Here is a 22,377-nt window from a genome sequence, read left to right on the forward strand (position 1 = left end):
TTAGAAATTAAAAAAATATGGATCCAAATCAGAAATTAATAAACATTGTAATTTGAAGCTATTTGTCATGAAAAAATAAATTCATTTTTTTTTATATGAAGTGATGATTTTAACTTGATACTCGTCAGTTTATTTATATTAATTTTAAAAAGCAAAGATTTATAGAATTTGTGTAGCTTATTTTCTTGATTAGAATGATCAATTGATTTAAAGACACTAGAAATTAGTTGAAATAGGAATTTTAAATTTTGAATTTAAGTTTATATATGTAATTTGAATCTTTTCAATGGATTGATTTACATGTGTATTAACTTAAATCTATTGATTTGAATGATTCTGCTAGAAATAACCCGGCATATTTTATCATGGTATATATCCGTGCAGTTTTATATAGCAAGATTTCATCAAAGAAATTTAATACAAATATTTATTACTTCTAATCATTACCCAATCAAATATGTTGCATTGATCCCCAAAATTGAACAATTAGTCCAGATTACGACAGATTAAACAAATAACCGTAACATAACTTGTGGTAAGGTACATGCTTATAAATTAATAGTTAGAAATATTTGGAGATTTAGATCTAATTTTTGTTGTAGTTTAAAAATCTTGACAATGGATAATCTTTGATCGGCTGGAGATTGTCTAATTGGATTGAAGTACACTATGGCTGAATTAGACCCGTTGCTCACTGTTGGTGTGAAATGAAGTATGCCGTAAGTTAATTGTTTGGTAAAAGTTTACTAACGTAGTATGTCCCTATTGTCTTTTGTCTCAATTGTTTGTATGAAAGAGTTTATTGCATTTAACGTTAGTGAAAAGCTTTGTGTTAAGCAAGTCAAAACTCATTGAAATACTCCTAAGAGAGAATTTTGCATTTAGACACGACTACTGGATTCACAATGTATGTATAATTTCTTAAGCTATTTATAAAGGTTTGATATCAATGAATGTATTTATCTCTCATTTATTTTTTAATATATCTTCCTAGTTTAGAAAATTTTACTTATACTTTAGATGTAAACAAATCAGCCATAACCAAATTTTTCAGTTTGTGAAATAAATAGATAAAACTTGAACGAATATCAAAATTATATATTTTAAGAATAATTGAGTATGTATTCTTGCATAGCCACATTATTAGGGTACATTTAGTATCAAATCATCCAGGTGCTGTTAATTGTTTATATATCAGAAGGTACGGTTTTATGGGATTGTTTTATCTGTAATCTTAAAAGTGTGACCACAAATGGGAATTTGAACATTTATCAAGAAAGAAAAAAAATCAAATTCGATTTGGATTTTTGCCATTGATTTTTAAAATTTGTTGAAAGGTGAGTAGCAATTTCTGTCATATTAGAAATCTGATATTTTATAAAACACTTGAGTTTTCATTTTTGTCTAAACAGGATTGACAGTCCTCTAGGAAGCATTTATCATTATCAGCTGCAATTTACTGATTGTATCCTGAAATCTGCAAACTACTGTAGAGATAGATTTTAGATTTATTTGTGTAGTGAACAAATATCTTCTCCTGGTATCAATCATGCTTTGACATATTCACCATTTCCTTTCTCAATTTTATTCTGTATTGGTAGTGTATTTTAGAGTTCTCTAGATGATAAACAGCAATAAAAGCACCATTTCTCAGTAACTTAATTCTTTTCATAATGAAAAATTGACTTGAAATGTTGTATAGCCTAGTATATAATGAAATTGGTGTCTATTGTACATCTTCTCCATATTCTCTTTTCTCTATGTCAGTTGGTTTACTTATTATTCATGGGACTATCTAGATTCCAAATAGTTATGATGTGGTTCATACGTGTTTCTCAATTCTCGTTTTTTATATAGATTAGACCGTTTGTTTTCCTGTTTGAATGATTTTACACTAGTCATTTTGGGGCTCTTTATAGCTTGCTGTTCCGTGTGAGCCAATGCTCAGTATTGGAGGCTGTACTTTGGCTATAATGGTTTACTTTTATAAATTGTGACATGGATGGAGAATTGTCTCATTGGCACTCATACCACATCTTCTTATATCTATAATCAATTGGATTTTACATTTTATTTTTTCATACATCAGACTGATGGTTTTCTCATTTGAATTGCTGCAATGGATGTTCAGTCAAGGCCTTTCATAGATGACTAAAGGTAATGGGTCCAACTAAATGTTGAAGGTAACCTATCTCTGCTTACATCCACATAAATTGGACTTTGGTTGATAGTTGTCTCATTTGATATCATGTCACATCTCCTTATTTTAATATCAATCAATCAATTGCAGATATATGAATGAGAAGGCTACTAAAGTTTACTCCTCCTGTCCAACAAGATTACCCAGTGGCGGATGCAGGAATTTTCGAAAGGGGGGGTGCTAGCCCAGGGCAAAGGGGGGGTGCAGGGGGGGGTGCAAACATATGTCCCGATTCAAATGCATTGATCAGCCAAAATAAAGGGGGGGTGCGGACCCCCGGAACCCCCCCTCTGGATCCGCCACTGTTACCTTGAACTTTCCATCAATTAGCTTGTAGATGAAATGAGCTGACTTAATGTCAATAAGTGTCTAATACTTCTTAGTTTTTCCTATATGATTATATATAAGTGTCTACCTATAATTCTCTCAACTCAATCTATAGCCAATTATTTTGGGAAAATATTTAACAAATTACTGAACAAGTAATAATGATATGAGGAAAAATCGACAATCACTTTATAATGTTAGAGTGATTATCGGCTACAATCAGATCAGACCTCTTGTGATACAATACCTTATTGATGACATTTGAAATTTTCACTTTTGAATGTTACAGGTAGAAATCAGCTGATTACACACCTGTGTAGATCGCTATAAAAGTTTATTTACTGTCAGAATTATTGATTTATAACTTATAACCTGTTAAAGTGTTAAAGAGTTATTGTCCAATGGAAAATAATTTAACGGTTTGTGTCATCATAATATAAATTGGTCCTGAGACTGAATTGTAAGTAGTTTTTAAATCTTTGTCATGTAAAGTTACCGCACTTTGTAGGTTAGGCGCCTCAAAATCTACACAAGATTTTTTTTATGATTTTATATCTAAAATTTGAAAAAAATATTTTTTTAGTTCAGCTGTTTTTCCCCAAAAAAACATTGTTAAGGACATTAGATTTGTGTTTTAATTGTTTATTGCTAATCTTTTCTCAATGATATTTCAAGTCAATTTTTCATTATGAAAAGAATTAAGTTACTGAGAAATGAAAATATTGATTTTTTATTTGGACTTCTTCTTGTCTGTGAAAAAAGTGGGGGATATACTGTTTTGCCTCTGTCTGTCAATCCCTCCCATGAATATTTTCGTCGCATTTTTCTCAGGGACTACTTGACAAGGATTTCTGAAATTTGGTTCCAGGGTTTATGTAATTCAGTTATACTGTGTGATGCGTTTTCAGATTCTTCAGTTATACTGTGTGATGCGTTCTCAGATTCATCACTCAACAACTTTCTGTTTACCGAAAACGTGTATAATTTTACACTAGATAGCTAAGTGTTTTTCCATCCCTTGGCATCCTTAGTCCGTCTTGTCCTGTGCTGTTGTGAGCTTTGCAGTGTCTGACTAAAATATCTTCTCTGTAACTGCTTGGCTGAATGTAACTGGACTTAAACTGGTTGATCCTTAGTGTGTAAAATACTATTGGGAATTAATCCATCAGCAAATATGACCACTGTTGCTGAAAACTGACCAAAGGGGTCAACATAGATTAATAGTTTATATCTCTGAAACTATCAGAAAAAATAGAAAAAAAAGCTCATCACCTTCAAAAATGATCATGTGACCCCATTATCTTCAAGTGTTTCTGTTGAATAATTGTCAAACAAAATGTCAATTCTATTGGAGTTATTGCCCTTGAATGATGAATTTTACTCTTTTTTTTAAATTTTGCAAATATCTTTATTACTGTTATAGAAAGAGACTTATAAAGCAAAAACAATTTAAGAGGCAAGATCTACAAATATTAGGTCAAACATAGCTTAAATTTGTATTTGACTTCTTGTGTGAGTTAGTGTTATTAAATGATGAATCTCTAGAAAACAATAAACAGCATAAATGATAAACAACACAAGATCTACAAAACAAGTCAAATCTTACTGAAATTGGTGACTGAACCATTAGGAAATACTTTTTTTTTTTTGGCAATTGCAGAACTGAAAACTGTACCTATTTACAGAGGATTTTCCCCATGGAGGCTCCAAAATGGAAATTTTGAAAGAGCAATTTTGTCCACAATTTTATTCAAAACAATTAATTTTTTAAAGGGCTGCAGGCTTGTAAAATTTATGAAGAAACCAAAAAACTACATTAAAATGTATTTAAAGGGCCCCTGGAATTAGGTTTTGTAGGACTGAAAGAGTCATAAAACTATGAAACCCCCCATGGGCATTTTGAAAAGTTGTCAGGTGTGCCATTGTCTTGAAAACCAAAATAAGTAGTACTCATAAACTGATAGGAAAGAAGTGATGGGATATATTACTTTTTCATTTTTGTTGGATTTGTTCTGTAAGTGGATCTGTATCAATCTGGTCACTATCTTACTTAATGTGTGAAATATATCTGACCACTATTACTAATGATTTTAATATATCCAAATATGTGCCAGTCAGTCAGTTCAGGCTACTGTAAGCCTGTAGTCTATTTATTTTTAAAGGGGTGTAACTTGTAATATATCTTGAAAATAGTTTTACTGTTATAATACTCCTCAAGTCAAAACAGTATAAATCAGATAAGAATTTAAATAGAGAATTAAGTTTTTTGAAGGATGTTTAATCATTCAAAAACTAATCCACACATGTGTTCATATTAGTAAATATGAAATTAAAATGTTTTTAATAGATAAAATATGTAGTGTTTTCCATATTACAGTCAAATGATCCAAACCAAAATATTGTACATACATTCAATTCTTTGGTAAAGACAAACAATTAGAAATCATGTAAGAAAGCTCCTTGGACTCAAAAGAGCATGTTTTGAAATATAGAATTCAAATTGATTGAATATGGTTAATATTTCAAAAGATGAAAGATGAAATAAGATATTGCTATTTTTCTTAATGCATGTATGAGTGATTGAAGAGTTCTGTTACATATAAATTCAAAACAGCTTCAATGTCAATCCATTGTTCCGACAAAAAAGAAAATCGAGATGGCTGCCAAGTTAAGTTTATATGCTTGTATGAATCAAAGTTTGTGATAGAAATAGGCCCATATATTATTAATTCACACCATGAAATAATAAATATATTCAACACTTAGATCTCTCAATTTTCAACATAAAACATTTTCCTAACTTTTATTTGTAAGGAATTATTGATCTATACATGCTATATTCAGGTCATATTGTTATCAAAATTGCTTTGAAATATTTTAAAATTATCATGGATCTTGGTGATGGATTTATTAACAAAATCAATAAATTAAATTAAAGTACATATTTGATTGTCCTGTACAAAAATATAATGGTGATATATTAATACTTTATAAAGTCATATTTATACTTCTCATTTTGCAAGTATTTGTAATTGGTCATAAAAAGTAATAATATGAATATTTTGCTATAAAGTGAAAGAAAATAATTTCAAATTAACTTTGAAATTTAAAATACTTTTAAGTATTTAATTGTCTATTTTAGGGATCTTTTCTCTTTGAAAATCATCAATAAGTACTTTGTCATCAAGGTGATTTTACCTGTTTTTATCAACAGGTGAAAGAGACCATCATAAGTACTATAGAGATAGCAAAATGTGCCTATTGTAGTATAATTGAATAGTTTAAGTACTCCATTGGATTTTGATTGTCTGGATTAAATCGACAATAGCTAGGTACTAGTGTCTTATTTTATTTGTTTTTCTTTTAAAATACTAGTCTTTAAAGAATTTAAACATAATTTGATATCACTTTTGTGACAGTTTATTGAATTGAAGTCTATCACATGAACAAATGATTTATATAAGGTCGGTAATACTTTTAAATTCGTCTTTTTAAGTTTTTGAAAAGGGAGGGACAAGTTCAATAGATTACTGGAGTTAGTAAGGAAATAATAAATCTGGAATGAAAATCTGGCTTGAAAATTGAAAAAAAAATCTTTAATGCCTAGGTAAAACCTTGGCACCCAGAAATTGTAACTTAAAAATAGGGTCAAGACTAAATCCTTAGAATTTGGAGCTGAAAAGGGCAAGCAACTTATAATCTGATACTAGAGTATCAACGGTAGATAAAAGTGAAAGTAGACAAGTATTCCTAAATTTGAGAGCTATCTATTAATCAATTTTAGGGATATCTTATAATGATTTCATTTTACATTGCTGTTAGTTCATGAAATAGAAGGAGTGTACTACAAAGTTCTAAAGTAGTTTATTTTAAACTACTTAAACTGTACAACATAAATTTAAATACATGTACATGCACACAAAGTATAGTTCACTGAAAATGTTGGAAGTCTTTAGTAAATATTCAGAACAGAAACTGAAGAGGGATCAAAAGTTCAAATCAAATTTCAATAAATAGAACTTCTTTTCATTTAAAAAAAAGACCTGTACCAGCATTTAGTTATTTTATACATTGCAAAGTAAAGCAGTTTTGTAAATTTTTTAGCAATGAATCATTGTTAAAATATATGCCTTAGTTCATGCAGCAGTTTTTTTTTAAAGTATTGATTCCAAATAAAGAAGACCATTTTGTGATTCTTTTAAGGTCTTCTTTTTTTACAGGACTTCAGGCTAATAGAGATTTTTTTAAGGATCAAATATGAATTTGAAAAAATAGTGTTTTTATTGAAATTTGACTTGACCAAACCTTTACTATACTTAAATGAACTTTTTACCAATAGATCCCTAGAGAGTTTTGAATAACTTCAATGATGCTAGTCAGAGATCCATCTGATTGTTAGTAGAATTGATTAATATGAGGTTTACCTCTGTGACATTTACACAGGGTTAAATGAATATTGTATTCTATATGTTTAAAACAGTTTGTGTTATAGTGAATCTGAATGATCAGGTCAAATGTATGATAAAATTTGTTGTATATTTTTAAATGACAGTTCAAATATATCTATTTTACTGTAGCCTTTTGCTGTATGTATGTTAATAACAAAAAAACTGTCTTTTGTTGAGGACTGTTTGTTGTCCTTTAGAAGCGCTTTTGTTATTTGGGTTATTGGGTTACTCTCAAAGATTCTTTTTTCCTTCACATTCTTATGTGGTATACATCAATAAGCAACACACCAACAACAAAAAACCAGCCATAAGACATACAGAAGATAGGCTACAGTCCTCAACAATAAATAGATGTTTGTATAATACCTTTAAATCAAATTCTAAATTGTCTTAAGGATGTACTTAGGTGAGGTTTTGGAATTTGTGTCAAATTTTTGGACTCCTTGGTGTTTTTCCATACCATACAATGTAAAATATTTTGCCCCATAACACCCATTTATTTTTTCATATAAGACTTAATAGCTCATGATAGGTAATTTATCCAAATTTTAGAAGATTCTTGATTTTCTTTCTTTTATTTTGAGACCCGAATAATACCAATGCAAATATAAGGTAAAAGTCCGATTCAACCTTTTCCCGCCATATTTTAAATCTCAAATATCTCAAAAAGGAGGTCCATGACTTATCAATATTTTTAGCTTATCTTTATCCTTAATTGATGCTCTACCAGCTTTTAGTATCAATTTTAATTTCTTAATTTCTTAATTTTTACCTAATCTCACCTAAGTACATCCTTAAGCCGATAAAGTTGCAAATAAATTCAAACAGAAGCAAAGATCTGCCATTTGTGCTTTTTAGGATTTTTTGTATTGTGCCAATATAAGGATGAATTTTTCCAACTAGTAATTGCTGTAAATAACGATTTGGAATTGCATCAACCTAAAACATGTTGTGTTTTTATCTTTTTTGAAACTGCAAAAATAGTGTTTCTTTATTTGAAAGATTGGGCAAAATATACCAAAGTGATATTCAAACTAAAAAGCTGAAAGCAAAGTGACTAAGCCATATATAAAAATGGGACACGACTAAAAAACAAAGTCAAACAACAGTTCAATGACCACAACATAAAAAATTAAAGACTGAACAAAACTGTTTAAACCCCACCAAAACCTCAAATTGATGAAAAGACTTGAAAAATTAAGAACAATGTACATGCATATGCAATAGACTAAAGTTTAATGAAGACATGAGAAACATAGTTATGAAGAAAATACCGTCTCTTCATGAAAGAACCTGTAGTATTAAAATGGATTTGACTAAAAAATAAGGAAAAACAAAGAACTCCATATCAAAATCAATTTAACTAAAGTTATAGCCTATCTCTCTGTCGTCTGCATTAAGCTGTGAAATATTATGGCATTCTGTCATTCTCTTTAAATTTGAACAGTCACACATTTTATTTTGCAGGAAGATAACTCACCAAGGAGTAAAATGACCAACAGTTCAGATACTACTTCCTTCTCTACTACAGATCTATAAAGTAAGTACTGAAGACACAAATACAACTTGTGTAATAAGTGTCCGTCATCATATATTTTGAACAATAACACATTGTATTCTGAAGGCATTTATGGTTGGATTTTAACAAACAATATATTGAAAGACACAGAATTGTCTGAAGTTAATTTTGGTTATTTGGTGATAATTTTTTTACAATTTTTATTTTGTCGCATGTAGTGCAAACTTCCATACAAAAATTAATGCTTTTGCATCATCTTAAAAACAGATGCTTTGCCACAAAAATATGACTATTGAGTAAACCAATAAATCTGTGACAGTTCTGCTTCTGTTGTATCAAGTTGATTAAAATCTACCCAGAAATGACCTCACAATACTTTTTTTCACAAAAAAAGTTCTATGCCAGAATATGTAAAAGATCTATTTATATTATGTCCATGACAAGGCCTACAGATATGCTCTTTAAGACTTCTGAATTTATTTGTAAATACTTGTCAAGGAAAACATTGTTTTGATTTTGCCAGCAATGGTTCTGCTATTGAAAATAAATCATATTGTTGTATCTGTATTCCATAATTTCTCTTAACTTCTTCTTCCCACTTAAAATTGCACTGGTGCACCAGTTTATTTTAGTGTAGGCATCACCATGGACCTAAACTTATATGATACAAGTTAAAAGACCTATGACCAATTGCAATATTTTTGGAAAACCTGATTGAGTGTTTTATTACAGACCTTATTCAGCTAAACACAATTAAACTTACTTTTTCTTCTAGATGTAATGGATACAGATGATGAGACTGAAGTTTACTTACATCAATTAAAGGAAGTGTTTGATAGCTGTGATTCATTTGATAAAGGATATTTAGATAAAGACGAATTATTAAAACTTTGTTATAAATTACAACTTGAGGAGCAGGCAGAGGCTATAGTAGATTATTTAACAGAAGATACAGATGAGGCTAAGGTGATTATAATATTACTTTCTTAGTAATATCGCTAGTAGAAAAACACAGGGAATTGGGTATCCATCCATGATACAAAATCACTACATGCACAGCAAAAAATAAAACACAAAAATCATAAGAGCAACGCTTGCCTCACTGTCAATGTCACAGAGAGGCCTTCAACCCAGAGCAAAAAAAAGTTTTCACTTCATAGCAAGTTTATGACAGCCCTAGCATTGGTTTGAGTGAAATTCATATACCTGTATTCAGATAGATTTAAGTTAGTTGTATACTACTGAAAACCTATAGCAGAAAAACATTAGAAAATAACAGACTAATTTTTGTTCATGTTGATGGAAAGAATTCATTGTAATGTAGCATGACTTTATGAAATCTATTGAAAAAAACTTTATGACATAAATTGGAATGCACAAGATTTTTTTTTCCTTATATACATTTGTATTTTTAAGATGGGGTAAAAGTGTGAATTTGTTAGATTGCATATGGAAAATTAATTTTATTGAATTAAACATTCCCATAAAGGCAATATCTAATTCTGATTAACCGAAAACCTATTTGTCCACATTTGAACATGTAAGGCACAAGGTACTACTACTTGTTAATTAATGATATTGTAGTCAAGTGTTTTAACACATTACAATCACCTATAGTCCAGTTTTATAAAGTAATATTCAAAAATTTATCCCCCAGCAGAGATACCTTTTGAACTCAAAGTCTATTTGTTTCTCTCTTATGACACTCTTTAATAAAAACAATCAAGAATTGCTATAAAATCTTCTAAGTGATAAAGGCATTATAAATGTTTCTTAAACTGAAAACAGCAGGCCTTTCAACTTCTAAATTGAATTGATATGTCATAACTTCTTAAATGAATTAATATTAAATGATTCTATTTGTTTTATGATAAATATCAATTGCTAATTTCAGGACAAGGGTATTTCGTGTTATAATTACTGATTGGATAGTTCAAAAAGTATGGTCTTGTGTTCTTTTGAGTTATATTCCATCAGTTTAATACAAAAAATACAAAGAAAATATAAAGAAAAACATGATGGTATTTTCAGCTTATGATAAAATTTGATATTTTTACAGGTTACCTTTGAGGCATTTAAAGAAAATTTTGTAGAAATCTTATGTCAGTCTACCATAGAACGTGTAGTTGAAGGAGATAAAAATGATAGTAACAGTCTTAATGTAGATGATGATGATGATAGCGAAGAGGAAAGCGAGGAAGAAACTGATGATGAAGATGAAGATGATGGAGATGATGAGGATGAAGTAATAGAGGAAAAGATCATTAGTGAAGATAACGATGTTGAAGGGTCAGATGGCAACCAGCCAGGTAATTTTTATTATAATTTTTTTTTTAAACGTATTGCTGAGTTGCTGTCTTGTTGAGATTTACCACATTTCTTAATAGTGGTGAATGTTTAAGCTACTTTTTGATTTATCAGACATTGAATAAGGCTGCTATCCTTTCTTCTTTCTAAAGTTTTAGAAGTTTGACATCAGTGTCATTAGAATTGAAGAAGAATTGAGTTTTAGCTTCAGGAATTTCATTTTTATACGTATTATGGTATACCGTTGTCCGTCCGTCCGTCTGTCTGTCCGTCCGTCGTCCACACTTCGGACAATAACTCAAAAACGCTTTCATCAATTTCCATGAAACTTAAGTGAATTGTTTATATCTATTGACGTAGGCTCCCTTTCGTTTTTTTTTAATTTCAGATTTTAAGTTTTGGATTTATGGGGCTTTATTCATAAAAAAGGGGGGATTTTCAACACTTCGGATAATAACTCAAAAAGGCTTTCACCAATGTCCATGAAACTTTGGTGAATTGTTTATATCTATTGATGTAAGCTCCCTTTCAATTTTTATAAATTTCAGATTTTAAGTTTTGGATTTATGGGGCTTTATTCATAAAAAAAGGGGGATTTTCAACACTTCGGACAATAACTCAAAAAGGCTTTCACCAATGTCCATGAAACTTTGGTGAATTGTTTATATCTATTGATGTAAGCTCCCTTTCAATTTTTATAAATTTCAGATTTTAAGTTTTGGATTAATGGGGCTTTATTCATAAAAAAAGGGGGATTTTCAACACTTCGGACAATAACTCAAAAAGGCTTTCACCAATGTCCATGAATCTTTGGTGAATTGTTTATATCTATTGATGTAAGCTCCCTTTCAATTTTTATAAATTTCAGATTTTATGTTTTGGATTTATGGGGCTTTATTCATAAAAAAAGGGGGATTTTCAACATTTCGGACAATAACTCAAAAAGGCTTTCACCAATGTCCATGAAACTTTGGTGAATTGTTTATATCTATTGATGTAAGCTCCCTTTCCATTTTTATAAATTTTAGATTTTACATTTTCTTAAGTAATGAATTTTTATACTTAAAAAAGGGGGATTTTATGAAACTTTGGTGAATATATTAATGTAACATCCCTTTTGATTTGTATATATATTTCTAGTTGATCATATAAATTCATTTAAAGCATAAAAGACAAGTTAAAAGAGCAACGGGCGTATCATGCGCTAAAGCGCAGCCCTTTATTATTTAGATGAAGGATGTCACATAAGGAGACACTCTGTTGAATGAGAGTACACAAACAATTTAGTTTTTTTCTTTTTTAATTTGTAATATTGTCTCCAAAATGTGACCACTTCACAACCAGTAAAGCTTGAAGTTTTCTATGTTAATACAAGTAATACTTTGAAGGAAAATATTTCAAAGTTCTCTAAAATTGGTAGAAGTTGAGATTGTAGCAATAATTGACTATTTGAAGTATGTCTGATAATTGTTCGGACACCATTCATATGTTATATACTGAGCTGAAGAGTAAAACTGGTGAAAATATTTAATTGAAATAAATTTTTAAATGTCTAGATTTACAAAATGAAATCAGCATTAAGAAATATGGAAGAAAGTCCAAACCCCTGAGTAAAGAAGATTTTGAAGATCTAAATATTCCAGACATAGAGGGCAAAGCAAACAAAATTGTGAAAGGCAAACCACCCATCAAGCCAAAAAAACAAGTAAGAATTCTTTATGTTGTTCTTATATATTTATATCCTATTATAGTCACAAGTTTTATGATTGCACAAACGTTAGACTTCTGAGATACTATGGATTCATTTTTATGCCCCACCTACGATAGTAGAGGGGCATTATGTTTTCTGGTCTGTGCCTCCGTTCGTCTGTGCGTCCGTTCATCCGTCTGTGCGTCCGTTCGCTTCAGGTTAAAGTGTTTGGTCAAGGTAGTTTTTAAAGAAGTTGAAGTCTAATCAACTTGAAACTTAGTACACATGTTCCCTATGATATGATCTTTCTAATTTTAATTCCAAATTAAAGTTTTGACCTCAATTTTACGGTCCACTGAACATAGAAAATGATGGTGCGAGTGGGGCATCCGTGTACTTGGGACACATTCTTGTTTTTCATGGATTGAGGAAAAATTGGTTTTTTTTGGATATTTGATTTTGTTACGAGTTTTGCCAAATTCTGCATACAGGCCTACAGAAATTTGTAATTCATTGAACATTTTCCCATAAAACTCAAGAAAATTGGTATCCAAAGTAAAATAGTGAACCTGCAGTAGTCTGAAAATGGTTAAGAAATATCTGGACTCTTTTTTGATTTGCTGGGTTCAAACTTTATTAATATCATTGACCATTTGTATTGGTGGAAAAGGAAAATTTGAATTTAACCATTGCATGATTTTTAAATTCCTTTGTAAATATTGGCTGAGAAAATTATATATGTTGTGAGGGTATGGAATTGCAATTGATTGAAATGATGAATGCCCTGAAAACAAATTTGTGATCAACTTTTATTTGACTACATTAAAACTTACATTTATCTGTTTTTCTAAAATTATTTTACCATTTTTATTGAGGAATTTAGCATATTTCCGAGGACACTTTACAGTGATTTCATTTCCATTCTATACAAATGTTTATCTATTTTAAGTGTTATTATTCAATCATATTTAGGAAAATCATTTACTATCCCTTGACCTTATAGGTGACCTTCATAACAGGTTTGTCTGTACTTTTCATTTGAGTCTGAATTATTTTTACACTTAATGGATTATTCATTGGTAGCTGAATCTAGAGCTGTGTAAACAAATAATACAAAATACATGCTGTCATTCATTAAAAATACATGCTGTCATTCAATATCAGCCCCCCCTCGCCCCACCCCAATCCCCCTCCACCCCAAAAAGTATCTTTTTGACATTTATGATGTTTGTTATTTAGAAGAAGAAATGTAAACGACGTGTGTTATTCATTATCAAACATATAATGAAGAAACAAGTGAGTAAAGTTTACACTTGCTTTGCTGACATTTGTTGCTTAAGCTAACAAATTAGATAACAGTTTGCTTTTTTAATCAATTTGTCAAAGTCATTTTTTTTTTTTAAATTACCCGTTTTATACTTCAAAAATTAGTCCTAAAGTGTTTTAAAATGAAATTCATATATTTATTTGATTGTACAGAAAAACACAACTGCCCTGGGATTTTTAAGCAATCAAAAACACCATATAAATGTATGTAGTTTTATATAAATTGATATTTAAAGGAAATCCTGTTCGATAAGTGGGATACTTATAAATATGTGCTTTCACCTATGTGAAATTAAAGAGGATAACACATCTGAGTTTGGTGAATTAGAATTTATAAAAAACTTGTTGAAAGATTTGCTTTAACAATTTTTATATCCTGTCTATTGGCAGGCTGCGTTCAATTTAACAAATAAGTTCAATCTATGAATATAAAAACAGCTCAGTTATAAGTTACCTAATTTATGGTAATCCTTATGTTTGATTCAAAATGAAAAAGTTTATGATGACTTTTAAAAATCAATAAAAAAATTAACCAAGTTGAATAGTTAGAATGTAGATATTAACAGTTACAGTATAAGACAAAAAAGGTGTATTTTTTCTCATTAAGTTTAAGGTGACTTTCAATTAAAAAAATCAATAAACAAGATACCCTGGTTCAATATTGGAAAAGTCTACATTCTCTTATAAATTGATGAATAAATATTGGATTGGGTGGGCATAGTAAAGTAAAATGAATTAATAGATAACATTGATCTTGTTGGCTATGTGTCATTGTTGAGGAGTTTTAAGTCAACACATTTCCTCATTTATATGAAGAGTTACACATGACAAATTTCCTGTATAACTGAGCTTCTGTGTAATTGTATCCATTCATAATACAATGAATTTATTCAATATTCATTGAGTTTAAATTGTGGTGTAAAACAAGAGACTATTACAGGTGTATTGTTTATAATCACCTGCTTATCTCTGACCAGGTAAATCGTGTAGGACACACCTGAAGATGTTTATACTCAATCTAAAGTACTTAATGTAGTGAAAGAATAGTCATTAATAGAGGAGATTAGTAAAGATAAAAATGTACAGAAATACTGAATGTACCTGTGATAATTTTTGATGGAAGGAAATAAGGACATGAAGAGGCTATTACACTTTGGATTATCACATCAGGAAGAACATACTGGCCTTCAGGATAGAATCGATGGATTGACATGAAATATTAAAAAAAACATTTATTTGGTCTTACTTGCCTAAACATTTGGTAATAGGTGGTTTACATAAAAGCAATGGTCAGAAGGCGATATATTTTACTCAGAGTGCTGCCACCTATGGTCATATTTCTAATAGGAATGCTGTGTTTGAAGAATTTATCTTTAGGATTTCATAAAAGTAATGAGGATATACTAGATTCACTAGATTCAGAGTATGTACCACAGAAACCTCTGGATAAAAAATTTGATTCAAATGCATATGTGCTGGTGAATGAAGTGATGGCTGATGAAAAGGAGAAACTACATGACTTAAAGAATTCTGGAAATTATTTACAGAACCATAATAGGATTGAAGAATCAAATGTGCCAAAAACTGCTAGTTCAACAAATAAACAATGTCCAAATGAGAAATGCAACTTTGTATTTATTAAAACAATGAAATGTGCTACTGAAACTGTTGTGAGAATACTCCGTAAATACAGCTATGAAAATAATCTGAATATAATGCTTCCTCAAAAGAAAAGACTATATCTTGCATGGCCTTACTTAATGAATGATTTGGACTACCGCCTTTCTGACCGACCATTCAATGGTTTAATTGATCATGCAATATATAACAAAACAATAATGAATCGTTACTTTCCCCCTGAGACGACACATTATGTATCTATTATACGTGAGCCACTGAAACATTTTAAATCAGCATTTAGTTATTTCAAAATTGAGCAGATAGCTGGAATATTTGCTAAACATCCGCTCACTGAATACCTAGAAAATATCAAATATTACGATTCAATTTATAAAAGTCATGAAGCAGCCCATTATCGATATTGTATTCCTGATGGATTTTCTGTGACAAAAAACTTAATTGCTCATTGTTTAGGGATGCCATTAGGGTTCCCGTACGGCAGACAAGACATCACTAATAATTTACCGGCTGTGAGAGAGCATATCAGAAACTTAGACACAGAATTTTCTCTAGTGATGATTGTTGAATATTTTCATGAATCTTTAATACTATTTAAAAGACTTATGAAATGGCAATTAAAAGACCTGATATACAAGTTTGTTAACCGAGGAACTTACTACTTTTCATTGAGCAATAAAGAAAAACATAAGAAATGGGCATCCATAGATTATATGATATATGAGCACTTTAATAAAACATTATGGAAAAAGATTGCTATAGAAGGTCCTGACTTCTATGATGAGGTGAAACAATTTTCTCAAATGCAAAAACAAGTCAATCATTACTGTTGGGGTTTAGACAGAAATTTACATCAGAACTTAAAAATCTCAAGTTCACAATTCAATTTGGATTTTGAAATTTCTAGAAAAGATTGTGAGTCAATGAATATATCATGGTTAGAAAAGATAAAGGAAAAATTTGATCGAGATAATAAACATGTAATTGATACTCGTCCAACGCTCAGAAGGCCAACTTGCTAAATGTTGAAATAAAATTTATTTTTTGTAATTTCTTGTTAGTTCTTTGTTTTGTATAAGAGTAATTATTAAACATTGCCTTTATATGGGCAAAAAGTTAAGTTACATAGTATTGTTTAGAGTTATGTTGCAGTGTTTTCAGACAAATGCCATACTAATCTCTAACATTTAGATTGTTATATTGTGCTATTTCTTGTGTTTTATTGGGTTTCATGTCATGAGGAAGCAAAAATATGACACCAAAAAATATAGCAAATGTACAAAATACCAGTATGAAGAGACAGCCAGTTTATAAGTTATCATATTTTGAACCTTGTTTCAGTATATTTGTGAGAAAAATATGTAAATGTATCCTTGTAATGTTATTGTCTTTCAATTTGGTTTGATCTTTGTCAGTCAAGTCAAAACAATACAATTACATATAGTCTTTCACAAGATTTAACTCTAATTCTTCATTTGCACTTTCACTGGCATGTTTATAAAAAAATGTTGTGAACAGAACATATTATTTTTCACATTAGAAAACAAAAGAAATATGTTGGGCAATGACACCATATTATTTTCCACATTAGAAAACATAAAAATATGTTGAGCAATGACACAATAAGGTGAATTGCAGGTATTTGTCATGTCACACATTTTTGGTGGTAATTAGATATTAGACAGATGATATGTGACAGTGTCCGGTGCATGTTGTTTATCTTTGTAATGGTCATTGATATATATAAATTTTTTTTCAAATAACAATAAATAAAACAAAACAAAACAAAATATGACAATATAGGAATATCATACTGTTATTACCAGATTAGAGTTACTTCTCTTTGTCTGCATTCTTCCAATCATGCAAGGAAATCTTTGTCATGAAATTCTCATCATAGGCATATGCAAATGCTCCTGGGCTCACACAGGTTCCCGTAAAATTTTGACGTCATAAAACAAAATATCTGACGCCACAATGGAAAAGGGATTGTTGTATAATGTCAAAAGTTCAAGCGACAAGGTCAGCCGGGAATAGCTATTAGGTGCATGGGGGTACCTTCATGGTAGCCGAAAATGACTGTTTGAGCCCTAAGGTTAAAGGGCATTACTAACCTCTTTAATGCATGAAAGATTTTGTCAAGTTTCAGTATTAGATTTTTTATTTTACTATGATTATTATACAGCCACACTAAAAGTTGTGGCTATTTTGTATATAACTTGTCTATTAATTCATCCTTTTGGTTTCCTATTGGATATTTCTGTCACACTTTTCTTAACTACCATTGAAGAGAGTGACTTCATATTTAGTCAGCAACTTTCTAGTGATGAGTTGTAATGTGTGAGCTCTTTTCATGTCTGTAGACCTACCTCTGGTTTTCTGATTCTGATATTTACCGGAGGGGGAATGCTAAGCACGACAGCAAGTGCAAACTTGTTATATTTTTTATTGGACTAGTTATTTGTCCAAGGCTAAACATATTTGCCTCAGGCAAAGTGAATTTTGTGAAGAAATAACAAGATTTAACGTGTTTTCATGCTATCTTGTTAGTTTACTATTGCACTAGTGAAAGTTCCAAGGCTAAACATATTTGCCCCAGGCGAAGTGGATTTTTGTGTAGAAATTTCAGTTTTCCATCAACATGTCTTTATATAATCAAATTATAGATATTGGCTTTGCTGTCCTTATAGTGATAACAGTATTGTAATGGTTTAACAGCTTGCCATAACATCTTGCTGGCACAACACTTAGTACAGCAAGGCAAGACATGCTTTGATTAAGACAGGATTTGTGTCGATATGATCCTTTCCTAAGGATTTAGTTCATATTTTATTTGCTGAATTAAAGCAAAATGGATTAGACACAAGTAAATCATACTTATGAAGTCTTCTCCATAATACAGTATAAAATTACAATAATAGTTTAATATAATGGACATGCATATAACGCAAACAGTTTATAGAATATAATTCTAGCTTTCATAGATAAAAAGAGGAGAGAAAGTAAACAGAGAAAAAGAAAATTTGAAAAGTCGTATAATTCTGTGACGATGACGTGTGTATTGATGATGACGATGACGTTCCGTGCCAGTAATAATAAGGCTCTATCAAGGCATAAGAAATCTGTTTGACCTTTTTATGAAATTTTGAACATGTTTGAAAATTTCAATATTTTGATCGTTCGAAAGTTCCAAGTGTCTGCAAATTAATAGTTTTGTATCTAAAACAAAGTTTTCAGATAGCCAATTAAGGTTATTGAATAAGGTTTTTCTACATGAAGTGTATTTTGGACAAACGAAGTAAGACACATGGAACAATTGTTAGTCCACTATCATTTATGTTTTTTTTTACCAATAACTGCTCCAATGTAGATATAATTATGTATGATATGGAGGTAAATAAAAAAATTAACACAAAAATCTTATAAATCCTGATAAATTGAGATGCTACAAAATAAATTAAGCTATTAATGTACAAATGTGATATATTTACTACAAAATATCAAGAAGATTATGCGCTATAATATTATTATAGTTACTTATACATATGTGGTCATAAATTTGTTGATATAAAGTTAAAACAGATAATCTTTATGGATTCTTCCATTAGAGATCATAGTATCTTCTATAGAAAGCAATATTTATAATTTGTAATAAATATTTGTCAGTAAATAATATTTTACAATAATATTAAAGAGCAATATGTTGCCAAGTCAGAAGGTTCTCTTTTGTTTTTGAAAGACTATAAAAATTATGTTTTTGGAGCATTAATTGTACTAGACATGTCCCACATCTGTCGTTGGTTCAGTTTGTTATTTTAACAATATGGTGAAAAGATGATATACTATTGATTTGAAATATCTTATATTATCAAATCTTAGTTATGGATTATAAATATAGCTGATGTATTTGAAAAAATGATCAACATAGGCAGAAAGTTTAAAAGAAGTTTTATACTTTTAATGAAGGCATTGCTTATAGGTGCTGGTTTTCAAATTCTGTTGTATTTTTATGTTGGAAATTTCACCAAAAAGGATTATATATCCACAGAAAACCATATTTCTGTTAGATCTGAATATGGAATTGAGGTTTGTACTGAAAAAAGGAATTTTGTATTTATAAAGTGTATGAAATGTGCTACAGAGACAATGGCAACCATAATTAGGAGATTTGGATACAAACGTGTGCTTAACTTTGTCTTACCGGTTAAAAATAATATCTATCTTGGCTGGCCATACATCATGGAGAAAAGTGACTTTAGGCCATCAAAATGGCCATATAATATCATCTTTGAGCATTCTGTATATAACAACAGCGTTATGTCAGCTTTAATGCCTAATGATACAGTGTACATCACATCTATAAGGGAACCATGGAGTCGGCTTGTGTCATCGTTTCAGTATTTTCGCATGGGAGATATAGCTGAAGTACCTAAAAATAACTTCACCGAATTTGTTAGGAACATTGAAAAATATGATAAAACTTTCTCAGATCCTAAAAAACATAAATTTAGAGGCTGTATTGCAGATAACTTTTCTCTAGTTCAGAACTTACAAGGACACTGTTTGGGTATGCCGCTTGGTTTTCCTAAAGGAAGGATGGATATTTCTAAAAATTTGACAGCAATAAAAGAGTATATCAATCATATAGAAAAACAATTTTCTTTGGTTATGATTGTTGAATACATGTACGAATCATTAATACTTCTAAAGAGAATGATGTGCTGGTCGTTACAAGACATTCTTCACCATTCCAGCAATGTATTAGGTGTCAAAAAAAACTATTTAAAGGGAGATAATTACTACTTGTATAAAAATTACAGTCACATAGATTTTATTATATACGATCATTTTAATGCAACATTTTGGAGAAAAGTGAATGCACAGAGTCAAGATTTTTATGATGAATTGGATCACTTTAAATTGATTCAAATGTTAATTAATCAATTCTGTTTTGTTGAAGGAAATACTAAACCAAATGGCAAATTTCTAACCATTCCAAAATCCAGATTTAATAGTGAATTTAATTTCACATCTGATGAATGTGGTCTCATGAGTAGATATTTACTCATTAATTTGAGGGAACAGTATGATAGAGTCGAACAACCAAAGAAGGAAGAAATAACAGGCAAATGGGAAGAACCACCTCGTGGATGTTCTTATCCCATACCTAATCACTAAAATAAAATTTATAAGATAATATTTATCTTCATCTTTTTCTGTTACTTGTGACTTAAGTTGAATTGGGACTTATTTGTTATAGAATTTTTGTTTTATGCTTTATTTTGTATCTCATTTTTAGGAAATTTTTCCTCTGAACTCACTTAATTGAATCCAAGCTATGTTAGAACCATTTCAAACAGTTGTATTGTTAAAGATAAAATTCCTGAAACTATATCATAAGCAAAAAATACTAGCACATTTATTTATGTTCATCATCACATCTCAATGTCACAGTGAGGCCTTCAGCATGGAAAAAGATCTAAAAAGATATGAACTGATATTGATTATTTTTCATCTCACTATTTGTTGCAAACTGTGCTGATGATGTCAAGTATTTTTGCTAGATTGAAAGTTGGATGTCTGAAGTAAATATAAGTTGCTTAATTGTTAGAAATACTTTCTGTGGAATGTTTGCTCTTTTGATTCATGGTTTATAAGTGATCTTGCAAGAGTTTTGTGCTATAAAACTTTTTTAATGTATATTAAGCGAAGCTGGTTGAAAAGGTACCATATCAAATTAATATAGATTACATCAGTCTAACATACAATTAATTCCAGTCCCTGATAGAAATTTACTGCCCTTCATCAGGGTGGACCAACAATGCAGCACCAAGATATTGGATTGCTGGTCCTGAATATGGGTGAAAAAATTTGTACTGGATTTTAAATAAACAACAATTAATCAATAAAAATTGTCTTTTAATAGATGAATTCAGCTTACCCATGGAATTAGAACTTCCCAATTTTCCTATATAAATTATTTATATTACTCATGCAACTCCACCTAAGGTAAAGAATCTCCAAGTTGCTCTGAGCAGCATGATCATTTATGCCTGATTCATTATGACTGAAGTAATTAACAAAAAATAATAGAATCATTATAATCAGTCAGTTAAAAGTGATGTTTTACACAATAGAATCTTTTGCATATCACGTGTAATTGGATAATGATGGACCCTAGAGATTAGGTATGAAAAGTCCTTAGTAAAATACTCTTGAATGTTTTTATTTAAATTTCAATGAGACTGGTATTTAATTTTTAAATCGCTTGCTATTTATTTTCCTTCTTACCAATACACATTAAGGAAACAATTTATTTGATACCTTTATAGAATCTGAATAAAAAGATTGAAATGACGAAGAATTCTTTTGTGTATTGCATTTATAAACAAATTTAAATATCTCCGTTTGTAAATATTGATCGTTCAGCAGATCAATATCGTAATTTTCCTGACTTCTGTGTCATGTTTGTGTGGGATGTTTTACTAACACTTCAATCAATGAAAACAACATAAACTCTGTTTCGGGAAAAGTTGACCACTTGATTTAGTTTATTTGGAACTTTTGTTATGTTTTTTTTTGTCAACCATCTGTTTTGTTGATAGGTGACTTGATAACATGTTGACATTTTCTATTGAGAGTGATATTTAAAGTAAATTTTGTGATATGGGGAGCCGCGAACAAAGGAGACCATATCGAGAAGCTTATCTTAACAGACAGGTAATAACTTTTATTTAGTGTAGAGTACTTCATAAAACTTCAATGAATGACCATATACAAATGTACTTGTGAATTTATGGCCATGAAAGGGAGACTACTGTCAATAATATAAGGAGTTCCAGAAAACAAATGTTTCAATGGTAAGATTCTTTTACTTTTGTTTAAATTTTCTGTAAATTGGTTTATGTAAAAAAAATAAACT

The 22,377-nt window shown here is 30.1% G+C and overlaps 2 protein-coding genes across 20 annotated transcripts in view; both read left to right on the plus strand.

Annotated features, from left to right (window-relative positions):
- Window positions 1-503: 503 nt before the first annotated feature.
- The window catches only part of LOC139516980 (ninein-like protein), a 62,270-nt gene continuing 40,396 nt past the window's right edge, over window positions 504-22,377 (plus strand). For 2 of the 19 annotated variants that reach the window (XM_071307472.1, XM_071307487.1), the window contains exons 1-6: window positions 2,866-2,987; window positions 8,443-8,515; window positions 9,270-9,460; window positions 10,554-10,803; window positions 12,358-12,506; window positions 13,731-13,787. In XM_071307472.1, the coding sequence (XP_071163573.1) occupies window positions 9,275-9,460; window positions 10,554-10,803; window positions 12,358-12,506; window positions 13,731-13,787 (642 nt within the window). In that variant the 5' untranslated portion in view covers window positions 2,866-2,987; window positions 8,443-8,515; window positions 9,270-9,274. Of the gene's footprint in view, window positions 720-758; window positions 908-1,090; window positions 1,338-2,800; window positions 2,988-5,752; window positions 5,860-8,442; window positions 8,516-9,269; window positions 9,461-10,553; window positions 10,804-12,357; window positions 12,507-13,730; window positions 13,788-21,782; window positions 22,176-22,377 lie in introns of those variants that run through there. The other 17 variants (XM_071307483.1, XM_071307488.1, XM_071307482.1 and 14 more) reach the window with 15 other exon arrangements.
- Window positions 19,376-20,694, plus strand: LOC139516982 (galactosylceramide sulfotransferase-like). The gene has a single exon (XM_071307496.1). The coding sequence runs from the start codon at window positions 19,416-19,418 to the stop codon at window positions 20,631-20,633; it is 1,218 nt and encodes a 405-aa protein (XP_071163597.1). The 5' UTR covers window positions 19,376-19,415; the 3' UTR covers window positions 20,634-20,694.

This window comes from Mytilus edulis, chromosome 3 (assembly GCF_963676685.1).
Source record: "Mytilus edulis chromosome 3, xbMytEdul2.2, whole genome shotgun sequence".
In the NCBI taxonomy this organism is placed as follows: Eukaryota; Metazoa; Mollusca; class Bivalvia; order Mytilida; family Mytilidae; genus Mytilus; species Mytilus edulis.

Excerpts from the sequence above, each read along its gene's own strand:
- LOC139516982 (XM_071307496.1), top strand. The coding sequence starts at position 19,416 with ATGAAGGCATTGCTTATAGGTGCTGGTTTTCAAATTCTGTTGTATTTT.